A 14030-nucleotide genomic window follows, 5' to 3' on the forward strand; every position below is an offset into this window, starting at 1 on the left:
TCAACTTAACATCACTGGTTTGCCTTTGAAAGGCATCATTTTTCACAATGCTGTTATTGAAATAGCTTGAATATTCAGCAACTTGAGTAAAGGAATTTAAAAAACAACACTGTACACATAATCCTCAATGATTCTGCACTGATCAAGATGATTCTTCATTATAATATTGAGAAGCAAACTAGGACAATAACACACAACACTACACTGAAGGTATTAGCTGTCAGAAAGAACTCTTGCTCATTCAAGACCATATTACACAGATAAAACAATAATGTTTTGTACTTACATTTTCATTGCTTTCCACTCCTGCTGAAAGATAAAAAAAACAAGCATTTTATACAGGATTAATGATCATTGGTTGAAATTCCACCTGTCCTGGGAGGACAGCTACACGTCGTGAGCAGTGACACCAGAAATAATTTCTTTAAATGTTTTATTAATTAATTTGCTCTATTTAATATGTTGATATCCAACTAGGTTGTCAAATGCAAGCAGTTTCCACAAAGAGCCAGCAATCAGCGCTAATGGCAGGCTAGAAAAGATCATTTAGAAATTGGTCACTTTCTTGAAATGTGCGGATGCATCAAGTGAGTTCTTTGGAGCTTGCAATCAATACCATAATAAGCATGAACAATGGGAGGAAAATGAAATATTATATTTCTCATTGTTAGTGATGCCAAATAAAATGAAAAGCAAGACCTGTGTTTGTATAATAACTTTTATGGCCAAGGACGTCCTAAAGCTCTTTACAGCCAATGGAGTACTTTTGAAATGTGGTTATTGTTGTAATGTAGGAAACATAGCGATCCATTTCCACACAGCAAGGTACCACGGCAGTAGCAGAAATGACCAGATCGACTGTTTTTGGTGTTGGCTAAAGGATAAATATTGGCCAGGGCACCAGGGAGCACTCCATGTTGCTCTCCAACCGTTGAAACCATCGATAGACACATGGGCCGGAATTTTACTTGCATGTCGACCCCAGAATCGGGGCGGGCAAATTTTGCAGAGTGGCATTCTCCATTGACCTCAGACTGGATCTTACGAGCCTCAGGCAAGCGAGGTGGTAAAATTCTGGCATTGAAATTCCAGGCTTACATAATGAACAAAAGGACGTAATGACCAGGTAAATGTACATGACCCACCACCAACAAAATGATTTCCAAAAATGATGAAAGAACCGTAAGTGAGGTAGAGGAAGTGAGCCACAGAGCTGGGATTTACTATCTGTACTCTTTGTGATATCCAGCAGCTGCTAAATTAAGCAGATTTAGGACACAGCTGTGGATTGCAAAGAATTTGTGCACCAACACCATGCTGTTGTGATTCTATTTTTTAAAGTCTTATTATTTGCCACCTGAAGTAGGGAAACAGGCAGATTAGTACAGAGAACACATTCGAGTCCCAAGGGTTTGCACTGCACATAGTTGCCAATCCTACCAATTTTAGGTATAAATTTCTAAGGGCATGGGACTGGCATTTTAAGTAAAGACAAATAAAATTATTAGATTGAAAAAATCTCCAAAATGTATGCACTGATTATCTTGCAACTATTGAACAAATTAGAAAAAAGAAACTGTTTTGATGGACAAACAGTGCCACTTTGCCTATGTTCACACGAGAATGGATCTGAATATTGTTAATGTTGATGATCAACATACATTTACAAAGGTTATTTCTGAAATTCATTATTTATATCATAGCTAGCTTTAGCCAGGACTTAGATTCTCCATGTGGCTCACTTGCCTAGAAATATTACATGTTACTATTCACAAAGGTGTTCATGTGGTAGCCACAGACCAATGTCTCTGATGTGCGGAGATGTCTCACAGTAACAATAAAGCTTTTGTTATGGCAATAATATTTTTAGTGCAATCATTATATTCAGATTGTGGCATATTGAATGGAATCACAAGATCACTATCGTTTTTTTAAAAGTGGGGTTCTAATTATAATGGCCAATTTATAAATGAGTTAGAGAGCAGTTGTTGAAGTCCACTGTAGCTGACCCCTCTGCATTCCCTTTAAATGCTCGATAGACTTGTTTGTGCATAGAAGTTCTTCTTTAACTCCAATGTATTACATCCAATAATGTGGAAGGCACTATTTTTAACGTCCTATGGGCTATGATCTGTGTAGTATCTAACAAGTTTTATTCTTGTGACAACATTTTTTAACCTCACTAGAATTCCTTAGCATTGGTGTTAATTTCAAAAGGGAGTTATCAATGAATTACTTTCGCAGCTGCTTCTTTCCCCACATTGGCATGCTTTGGCAACTATGCAGCACGTAATGAGGTAGGCAAATCGAGGAAAGCAGGGAATGATTCATGTGATCATTAGTGTGTCCCAAAGCACTCCCAGGTACAGGAAGCAAAATATAAGGAGGAAATGACTAAGCACAACTTTTACCTGGCTGTGAGAAAAATTCTGAGCGTCGCCAGGAGTTCCGAACTGTAACCGGAACACTGGCAGTAATAGGTGGCTCTAAGGTAGGTAGCAGAATAAAATAAAAAAAGGGAAACAGAAATCATAAGAAAATGACTGACAACAAAAGTATAGTATTTGGGTATTTAGTACAATTTTCAAAAATAGATTTGTTTTAGATAACAGATACTTACATATATATGTATGTGTGTGGCATTAAAAAATCTTATAGCTGATTGTGGCAACTAATTAATTACTGCTCCAAAGACCCTGCTACAGACTGTAATCCCATAGAGATAGTTATGTTTATGATATTTTGCATGCAGATCTGTGCATATTTTACTCTTATGCCATAGAAATGCCATTTTTATTTTGGTGCTTACCCTAAAAGTAACACCACTGTTTCAGCCATACATGCTCAGACGGTATAAGATATTTCTGAAGGTATTATGCAACTGTTGTTGTGATGCATATTTAACAATTGCTATTGTCAGAATACCTTACATTTTCATCCTTATATTAGGAAAATGTACAAAATAACCATTGGATCACCTTACAGATTTTATTTTAATTCAAATAACATGCAGGAAGAATAGGTTTTCACTATGTGAACTGATTCCTCTAGTGTGACTGAAACTCAGGAGGTCACTAACCCATGAAGTATACAGTTATGCAGAAGTATTGCCATATGCTACAGGTGTGCTTTATCACTGCAAACTAACCATTTGTAATAATAAATGAAATGTACCAAAATAGATTAAAATATTTAACAGCATTCAGTGCTGCTGGAACATTTAACATTAAAAATCATGCCATTTTTGTGATAATAAAATGTTTAATTAAATCAAATTGGCAGCACAGTAGCACAGTGGTTAGCACTGCTGCTTCACAGCTCCAGGGACCTGGGTTCGATTCCCGGTGTGGGTCACTGTCTGTGTGGAGTTTGCACATTCTCCTTGTGTCTGCGTGGGTTTCCTCTGGGTGCTCCAGTTTCCTCCCACAGAACAATGATGTGCGAGTTAGGTTGATTGGCCATGCTAAAATTGCCTCTTAGTGTTCTAAAATGCGTAGGTTAGAGGGATTAGCAGGTAAATGTGGAGGGATATGGGGTAGGGCCTGGGTGGGATTGTGGTCGGTGCAGACTAATAACAGTCAATTCCTAAATGAGTTGAAAAACGAGCAGTTGTTGGAAGGGTTGTCCTATGAGGAAAGGTTGGATCCACTGAGTTTAGAAGAGTAAGAGTCTACTTGACTGAAACATGCAAGATCCTTAGTGGTGTTGACAAGGTAGATGTGGAAACAATATTTCCTCTGGTGGGTGAATCTAGAATTAGGGGATCACCATTTAAAATAAGGGGTGACCCGTTTAAGACAGAGATGAGGAGAAATATTTTCTCTCACAGGATTGTGAGTTTTGAAACTCTCTTCCTGAAGTGTTTCAATGTCTGTATATTGGAAGTCCAGAGTAGCTGACCCTTCTTCAATAACCCACCTGACAAAACTCCTTGATTTTATTTTGAAGGTAGTAGACATTAGTAAATCTAATGAAATGCGTAATTAAACTTTCAAACTGCTAGATAAAATTCCATGTGAAAAGTGACTACTTAAACTCATTGTTGGAGAAGATGATTATCTGTAGGGGGAGAAAATGTAAATAGTTTGAGGAGTATATTGGTTGGGGAAATAATGAGTTGAGTCACCTAGAACTCAGTGTTGGGACTGCAAATGTTTCAGGTATATGAATGTCTTGGATTTAGAAGCTCAGTACAAACTTGTCAAATTTGGAGATGATACAAAATAGAAATGCAGCTCAGAAACTGCAGAATGACTTAGGCAAATATGCGAATGGACAAAACAACAGCTGATAAAATTTGATGCAAGTAAAAACTATGCATAGGAAGGAAAAATGAGCAACAGACATGTCCCATGAATTAAGTTGAAGTAGTAAAATTAAGTTCAAAGAATTCTTGGAGTCTTAATAAACTGTGGCACTCAACATTACAAATCAATGCAATGAAGCAGCTGACAAAGTTAATGGGTATAATTCTCCTGTCCCACCCGCCACGGGAATCGTAGCACGGGGGCTGGACCACGCAAAGATCCATTGACCTCGGCCAGGATTCTCCGGTTTTGGGGTGCGCACAGCCAGAGAATCCCACCTAATATGTTGAATTACATGGCCAAAACAATAAAATATGAGTCAGAGAAATTTGTGATCATATTGCATAGCTATCAGATAAAACTCTGCCTTAGCTGGGTCGTCCATTGCTGGTCACAGAGAAACTAAGAAGATATTACGGTGTGGAAGCAAATACAGAGAAGAACCATGAAACTGACCCCTACTTCAAGGATCTGAATTACCTGGAAAGGTTAGAGAAATTTAGAATAGAAAGGAGCCGTTCAAGAAGTGACTCGATAGAAATATACAATGGAAAATCCAGAATATTACTTTAAATTGAGGAAACAATTGGAGAACAGGTTCAAACTAATGTAGGGCAGATATCAGGAAGGGCTACTTTGTACAAAGAATGTTTAACAGTTGGAATGAACTTCTGCATAGACTAGTGAAAGTAAAAACCATGAAATCATTGAAAAAAACAATCTGATGCAGGGTAATCCTGGTTAAATGGGTCACCTTTCATTTTATTGTGATCTTTGGGGGGAATTTTCTGGCGGTTCATGCTGGGGGGATTTTCTGGTCCTGCTGCGGTGAACAGAGATTTAGCTGAGTGCCAAATTCTCCATCCTCATTTGCAGAGACGGTGAGGTGTGAATGGCCAGGAAATTCTGGCCCTTATGATTACTTTCTAGTTAGGTTCATCTGATGACATCAGAAGAATTGAATTTCACAATTTCTAAATCTTCTCAGAGTCAGAAATTGTGCCTTTGGTTATATGATTTATGTTCCTTTTATTACAGCAATTGTCTTACCATGCTGCAGCCAGTGCCATTAAGAGATAATGCAAAAGGCAAGACAGCAATTCCCTTATCCCCATAACACCTACTCACCTTCATTGTTCATGTTGTGCGACTGAGCTATATGGCCACAAAGCACTGACTTCTTCCCACCATCAAATATTTTCAGCCATTTCTGGGTTTACAACCCAGCTGTGAGAGCAACATCCCTTCCAGACAATTTTTCAGAAAGTAGCAATTTAACTAGATGCTTCTGGAGTCATCATCCAATAAGGATGGTGGGTGAAGCAGGCGTTTGATTGGTTATGCACCATTGCTTGGCTGACTGCTTGGCACCAGTCGCTGAGGGTAAGCATGCAAGTGCAGCAGGTGGTAAAGAAAGTAAATAGTATGATGGCCTTCATTGCATGGGTTTCAAGTACAGGAGCAGGAATGTGTTGTTGTGATTATACAGGCCTTGGTGAGACCACACCTAGAGTATTCTGTGCAGTTTTGGCCTCCTTTTCTGAGGATGTTCTTACTCTTGAGGGAGTACAGGGAAGGTTTACCAGACTGATTCCAGGAATGGTGGGACTGATGTGTGAGGAAAGATTGACTAGGTTGGAATTGTTTTCACTGGAGTTCAGATGAATGAGGGGGATCTCATAGAGACTCAGAAAATTCTAACAGGACTAGGCAGGATAGATGCAGGAAGGATGTTCCCGATGTTGGGGGTGTCCAGAACCATTGACAGATTTTAATCGGTAATGGGTTGAAAGGTCATGGGGAGAAGGTAGGAAAATGGGATGAGGAACATATCAGCCATGATTGAATAACGGAGCGGACTCCATGGGCCGAATGGCTTAATTCTGCTCCTTTATCTCGTGAACTTATGAATCAGGGGTCAATGTCTGAGGGTTCGAGGTAAATCATTCAGAATGGAGATGGCGAGTCATTTTTTCACCCAAAGAGCCTGTGGAATACATTACCACAGGAAGTAGTTGATGCAAAACATTGAATATATTCAAGAGATGGCTAGATATAGCACCTGAAGTGGTCGGAATCAAAGGTTATGGGGAGAAAGCAGGATTAGGCTATTGAGCTGGACCATCAGCCATGATCGTGATGATGGCAGAGCAGGCCCGAAGGACCAAATGGCCTCTCCTGCTCCTACCTCAATGTTTCTATGATTCTAAATCAATATACAAGGGAATTGAATCTCCTTCTGACTCTCTAAAGTCTGCCACCACCTACAAAGTATCAGTCAGTAGTGTGTGGAATACTCTTGTCAGCTCCATGACATTCACGAAGTTTGATATCATCCAGGGCAAAGCAACCCGCTTGATTGTTACCCCTTCTACAAGCATTCAATCCCTCCAGCACTGACACACAGTAGCAGCTGTGTGTACTATCTACAAGATGCAAGCTACACAGCAGGAACTCAATAAGGCTTCTTAGACAGCACATTCCAATCTCATAACCATTACAATCTAAAGGGACAAGGGAAGTAAATACATGGTAAGAACATAAGAAATAGGAGCAGGAGTAGGCCATCTAGCCCTTCAAGCCTGCCCCGCCATTCAATAAGATCATGGCTGATCTGTCGTGGCTCAGTTCCACATTCCCGCTTTCTCCCCATAACCCTTAATCCCCTTGTCTACCAAAAACCTACCTACCCGCGTCTTAAATATATTTAGCGAGGTAGCCTCCACCACTTTAACGGGCAGAGAATTCCAGAGATTCACCACCCTTTGAGTGAAGAAGTTCCTCCTCAACTCTGTTCTAAACTGCCTCCCCTTTATCTTGAGGCTGTGCCCTCTAGTCCTGCTGTCCTTTCTGAGCGGGAAGAACCTCTCCACCTCTACCCTATCCATCCCTTTCATCATCTTATACGTCTCAATAAGATCCCCCCTCATTCTTCTAAACTCTAACGAGTACAAGCCCAGTCTATTCAGCCTCTCTTCATAGCTCAACCCCCTCAACTCTGGTATCAGCCTAGTGAACCTCCTCTGCACTCCCTCCAAGGCCAAAATACCCTTGAGCAAGGGCGGCGACCAAACCTTCACACAGTACTCCAGCTGTGGCCTCACCAGTGCCCTGTACAGTTGCAGCAAGACCTCCCTACTTTTATATTCAATCCCCCTCGCTATGAAGGCCAGCATCCCATTTGCCTTCCAGACCACCTGCTGCACCTGTAAGCTGGGTTTTTGCGACTCATGCACAAGGACCCCCAGGTCCCTCTGCATCGTAGCATGCTGCAGCTTTTCACCATGTAAATAGTAGTCCTTCCTACTATTATTCCTGCCAAAGTGGATAACCTCACACTTGCCAACATTGTATTCCATCTGCCAGGTCCTCGCCCACTCGCTCAGCCTATCTAGGTCCCTCTGCAGACTTTCTACACCCTCCGCACAATTTGCTGTTCCACTTATCTTTGTGTCATCAGCAAATTTTGACACCTTACACTCAGCTCCCTCCTCCAGATCATCTATATAAATGGTAAATAGCTGAGGCCCCAGCACTGATCCCTGGGGCACTCCACTAGTCACCAACCGCCAATCCAAATAGCATCCATTGACACCCACTCTCTGCCTCCTATTTGACAGCCAATCCTCTATCCACGCTAACACCTTACCCCCAGCTCCATGCCCCCTAACTTTCTGTAACAACCTTTTGTGCGGCACCTTATCAAACGCCTTCTGGAAATCGAGAAACACCACATCCGCCGGTTCCCCTCCATCCACCGCACTAGACACATCCTCATAGAATTCCAATAAATTCGTCAAACACGACTTCCCCTTAACAAATCCGTGCTGTAACACCACTACCCGGAAGTTCTTTGCCAATCCATTTGGCATCCTGCGTCAGAAATATATCATCATTCCTCCACTGCTGTTAGGTCAAAATCCTGGAATCCCTTGGACAACAACAATGTGGCTGTATCTATACCATATGGATCACAAGAAAAAGACAGCTCACCGCCAATTTCTCAAGAACAATTGGGGTTGGGCCCTATCCCTTGAATGAATAAAATAAAACAGAGGCCCAATGGCAAAGATAGAATTAATAGGAATGCAGCAATTGATAAGCAAATTTGATTCATTAAAGTGTGTAAAAAGAGAAAAGGGACAAAATCTTAAAGGAAAAAGAACCTCAGGATACGCTAAAATGCTTTACAGCTAATTAAGTACTTTGAGCGCATGGCACAGCCCCATTATCAACAGTAAGATAATAATCAAATTATTTTTAGTGATGATGGATGAGGGAAGAATACTGGCCAAGGCACTTGAGAGTAACCCCCTGCCTTTTTTTGAATGCTGCCCTGGGAACTCGTTGGCTCACCTAAAGGTTGGAAGATGAGAAGCCGGAGGAGTCAGTAATAGATCTTTTTCTCCATGTGATGAAAGCCTAACTGCACTTCCTTTATAGTAAGTTAAGGTTATAGATTCTTTAGAAATTACTGTTTCCATCTTTGTATCTTGGTTTTGTAGGGTGAGTAATATTTGCACCAAGTCATTTTATCTGATGGTTCAATGCAGAAACATATTAGCCTCATAAGATCTTCCTTTAGTACCAGTTGTTGTTAGATGACACTGTAATTACTCTGAATGTATTGTGTAATTCAACGAAATAAGAGTTTCAGTGATAGATCATTACCACACTTACCTGTTTCTAAATTGTACCTTATAGGTCTCACGTTACTGACTTTTTGACCATTTTTCTCAGAAAAGATTTAAAGAAAAAGTTACATCATAGGAAAATATATTCACACAAACTTAAAAAGAAGCAATGAGGCAAAAGATAGTTAAAATGCTAATGAGCAAAATATTGAAGTTATTTCCCCAAAGATTCAATCATGGATTTTGCAATGGGAATGACGTCAAAGCATTTGCAGTCATTTCACCTCATAAATCGATAAACAATTTCCAGAGTGCTACCATAGTTAAATGTGATGATCCAGAGTTACCGTCAATGAATCAATATTCCTCTACAGCATGTGGTGTTGAACTCACCAATGTTGAAATTAATACAGAAATCAACATACTGATATGAACTAATTGTTCATTTCTCACAAACTTGCTTAGCTAAAAACTTTTAGAGCTTACATGAAAAGATATAAGAGGCGTTATTTAATGAAGGTGACGGGCGTCTTTCCTGCCTTGCCTCTCTTAGGGAAGTGCCTCTCAGGCACTTAGCTGGACAGCAGTTGGGTCTTTCCCAGGATCAAGAATCCTGGGGGGCAGAAGTCCCACTTTCCAACAGCTGCTAGTCAATCAGAGGTCAGCATTTCTATTGAATGGCAGTGTCACCAGGGAGGTGGTGGTTGCCAACCAAGGCCTGGAATTGTTGCTAGATCCTAGGCCAGATGTATGCAATGGCCAGGGTGGGTGTGAGCATTGAAGGAGAGGTGAGGGAATTGGTATCAGCAGGAACAGGTCCAGTAACTGGTGGAATTCTCTACTGTGCGTTAGCCCATTTTGAAAAGTGTTTCTTTTTCTCCTGTTTACGCTCAAAGTTATTTCCAAATTGACAAATGTAAAACCCACCATAAAAAAATCAAACTTTATTTTAAAAATTATTCATAGGGATATATGGCAAAATGGTTAAATTTATTTTATTATAAAAAATAAGCACTTTAAATCACTTCGTTAATCCATGGTTTTATTAGTAGCCCCTTTTTTATGAACATAAGAGCAGGATGAGGCCATTCAACCTATTGAGGGGAGGAGCGTAAACATGGGGAATTGATGAAGATATTTTGCAAGCACAGTTTGAAAAATAAAACACTATCTCATAATGCAGACTGCAGCCATGCAATTTCTTACGCAATTTGTTGATAACACAATTTTGAGATGATTTTCACAGCTTGATACACTAAACACTACTGTTCTACGTTTTAAAGCTAACTGCATCTCACAATCCGCAGGCATGTTCGCTGTGCTTTGAGATCTCTCACCTTGCTGATTAATAGCACCAACAGGCTGACTGCCCTCCACAGTCTCTTCCTCCACTTCACTTATCTTCTGAATGGAATCGAACACATCTCCTGTTTCATCGTGTTGAAGTGTCTCTGATTTTAATGCCTGTGTTGTGATAAACACAATGGGTGACATTGCAAATATTAAACTGTATCAGGTAAAACTGAGCGCCCTTGAAGTTCACTTCTTTAAAATGAAAAGAAGAGTTAAAGCATACAGTGAGCTTCCATCTTGGTGACTCTGCAATCACTCCAGAATAGTTTGAAAGTTAGTTTACAAAGTCACATTAATGTCAACGCTCCCTGAAAAACTTTGGAAACTGCAATTTTGGGTTACAATAAGATATTGCAACAGAGCAATCAATTGACTATCCATGGAAAAAAGTGAAACTTTTGAAAGCAGTGTATTAGATTAAATCAATGCCTACCTCTTGTTTAAGCTGTTTCTGTGCACTTTCAAAGGGTTCCTCTTTCTCTGGTTTTAAGCAGGCTTCATCAACTACGAGAACTTTGGAATCGACTGTGTTACTTGTGCCCAATGCTGCATTGTTTGACAGGGCAAAGTGTGCTCTTGATGTTTCTAAGTTCCAATCATGATCTTCTTTATCTTTACAAGAAGAAATGTTGAACTAGTAAATAAGTAAACAGATACTTGTGATAGGAACACAAGACCAATAGTCCATTCAGCCCCCTGAGTATGTTCTGCCATTCTGTGGTTCTCGGTAATTAGTAATTAGCAGACAATGCAACAATTATAGCGGGACATCATGAGGCTCTAAATTGGATGAAGTGTCTGCATTTTAGCCATAACTGACATAAATGAATAATCTGCTAGCCTACAGCTTTCAGATCCACAGATGTGAAACACTCTCAGTTTCAGGGTATGAGTTTTAAAGGAGGCTTATTCCTTTCTGAACACTGTGACTGCTGGTATTGGGCCATTGTCAATTGCAGTAAATGTTATAATCCAGCCTCTTTGCTCCTGCCAAAAATGGTTCAGTGCACATGGGACAGAAAAGCAACCAAAATTTAAAGCAGAAAATTTGGGCAGGGAAAGGAATAAACACATGAAACAAATGTCAAAGAGTGGAGGAATTGGAGTTCCATCAGACATCACTTCCTTGACCATAAATTATATTTAAAAAAGCTCCTCCGCTCCTTACATATAGTACTGTTTGAACCTGAAATAATCAATGCATTTTTTTAGAAGCCTATTAATGACTCACTATGATCAACTGTTTGCTTCTAGCCTCTAAGAAAGCTTCATAGAATCATAGAAATCATAGAAACCTTACAGTGCAGAAAGATGCCATCGACTACAATCGACTACAATCCCACGCAGGCCCTACCCCCATATCCCGCTAATCCCTCTAACCTACGCATCTCAGGACAATAAGGGGCAATTTTTAGCATGACCAATCCACCTAACCTGCACATCTTTGAATTGTGGGAGGAAACTGGAGCACCTGGAGAAAACCCATGCAGACACGAGGAGAAATGTGCAAACTCCAAACAGGCAGTAACTCAAGCCGGGAATCGAGACCAGGTCCCTGGAGCTGTGAAGCAGCAGTCCTAACCACCGTGCTACTGTGCTGCCCATTTTATTTCATTTATAGTATATGTCTGTCACTGCTAGACCAACATTTGTTGCTTATTCCCAATTGCCCTGGAGAAGATGATAGTGAGCCACCTTGAATTGCTGCAGCTGTCATACCCACAGTGCTGTTAGAGATTTGGTCTGGATCCCCAGAGGATCAGGGACAAGGGGTAAAAGCAGGTTTATAGTTAGCAAACTGCGTCTTCTAAAAATTGTTTTCAATCACACATTTTCACTGAACCTTGTGTTTATATATAATGTAATTCCCAGTTACAGTGCCATTTTATTGCATTGAGCCTCTCACTTGCAAGACTTGGAAAGCAAGACTTCAGGAAAGTCTGACATCTGTTTTACCACAATAAGACACACAACCAAGCTGGAACTTATTGCAGCATGTTTGAGTTCAGTCTCACACCTTCTTGTGCAGTATCTTTTATTGTCTCTTGCACATTCTCATTGCAGCAAGATTTTATATCAGATTCTTCCTCTGTGCTTGGCTGGTGATTGGTGGGAATGGTGATTGATGTCTCGGTTCTCTTATCCTACAGGAAAAAGAAGCCAGAGATTTATTATGAAGCACAATCATCAAAACAGCACGTAACTGCCAGAATACACAACAGCACTGCTATGGATAAGTGTGATGCTTGCGGGGAGAATGTCACGAGGTCCAGGCCATTTCCGTTCTTAGGCCTCATTTAAACATACCAAACGCGACTCTCCGTCAAACTTGCTGTCAATGATGGGCAGCTGACAGATAATAGTCAGCCAAATGGGGAAGGACCAGTTGGAACAGACCCCAAAGTCAGATAAGTGATGGGTTTAATGAAGAAGGTAGTCATGATGACTAAGGAGTCCTGATCCTATGCATCCTGGTCCAAAAGGAAATCTTGTGAAGATTAATTACTTATCTCCTAAGGGCTTGCTGCTGCTTCCACTGGGTTTCCCAAATCAGATCAGAACCATACACTCAGCTTGTGGCAAAAATTTAGCATAGCATTGGAGTCTGATTAAAATCATCAAATGCAGAGTTTAATATTTGAATTAAATTATCTCCTGCTGTCCAAAAACAGGGATAAAATGGTCAACGTGAGCACTGTGTTAAACCAGAGGGCAAGGCACCTGTTTCCATTTTAACCTGTGTGCTTTCTTTTTGTCTCTTATCAGACTTGGGGTGGGATGATGCTGATTAAAATCAGTATATATGATGAGTATTTACATCGGGGAACACTGACAGAAAGGTAACATGAAGTGAAAATGTATTAACCATCTTACATGTCATGGCTTCGAACACATAACAAATATTCTTGAGAATTGCCCTTATCCAGCATTTGGTAAAGGGACCAGTGGCAGAGCCAGTGGTTAATAAAGGTGTACTTACCTGCTCGGTATCCTCACTCTGCGGATCACTTATGGTCGAAGAAGCTGCTTGTTCAAGTTCAAACACTTGGCAGTAACTATCTGTCTGAGATTTTAATGGTTTTGATGGAGCATTGTCCACTCTTGCAATACCTTCGAACATCTGTGATTTTGTAAGGGTTGGGGAAGACGTTGCAGATGTGTACTCCTTGTCTTCAACTCTGGTAAATGTTGGACTGGTCTCTCCATTTATTCTAATCTTTCCATCTTTCTACACACACACACATACACACGCACACACACATATACACACAAATAAAGACAATAATTCAGATCAGATGTTAATTATAATATTCAGTTGAAACATAAAACTAAACATTTCTATAAGCTACCACAATAGAAAAAAACATTCAAAGCAATAAGAATAAAAACTCTTTGGATATACAGGTGGAAATTTATAGAAAATCAAAAGTTCATTTTGCAAAAATTTTTAAATACCAATAAAATGTAAATGATGTATTTTTGAAATCCAACGAACAGATAGTATGAAGCATTGTTAAGACATTCTGACAGCATCATAAGATTGTATGTATTTTTTTCTAAATGCAATTATACTTGGTTGGTCCAAATGCAAAATGTTCTTAGTTAAGCTACAATTAAATAGAAACATAGAAAATAGAAGCAGGAGTAGTCATTCAGCCCTTTGAGGCTATTCAACCATTCATTTTGATCATGGTTGATTATCAAATTCAATACCCTGATCCCCCCACCCCACCCT

General features: G+C 40.1%; 1 protein-coding gene across 15 annotated transcripts in view; it reads right to left on the bottom strand.

Moving 5' to 3' along the window:
• Positions 1-14030, bottom strand: part of LOC145342637 (LIM and calponin homology domains-containing protein 1-like) — a 334400-nt gene that overhangs the window by 44645 nt on the left and 275725 nt on the right. For 9 of the 15 annotated variants that reach the window (XM_080188282.1, XM_080188272.1, XM_080188279.1 and 6 more), the window contains 6 exons: positions 13275-13523; positions 12312-12438; positions 10728-10906; positions 10279-10405; positions 2412-2486; positions 287-309 (listed from right to left, as the gene is read on the bottom strand). In XM_080188282.1, the coding sequence (XP_080044408.1) occupies positions 287-309; positions 2412-2486; positions 10279-10405; positions 10728-10906; positions 12312-12438; positions 13275-13523 (780 nt within the window). The remainder of the gene's footprint in view (positions 1-286; positions 310-2411; positions 2487-10278; positions 10406-10727; positions 10907-12311; positions 12439-13274; positions 13524-14030) is intronic. The other 6 variants (XM_080188252.1, XM_080188193.1, XM_080188266.1 and 3 more) reach the window with 3 other exon arrangements.

Source organism: Carcharhinus amblyrhynchos, chromosome 1 (assembly GCF_965287045.1).
Source record: "Carcharhinus amblyrhynchos chromosome 1, sCarAmb.v2.hapA, whole genome shotgun sequence".
Classification (NCBI taxonomy): Eukaryota; Metazoa; Chordata; class Chondrichthyes; order Carcharhiniformes; family Carcharhinidae; genus Carcharhinus; species Carcharhinus amblyrhynchos.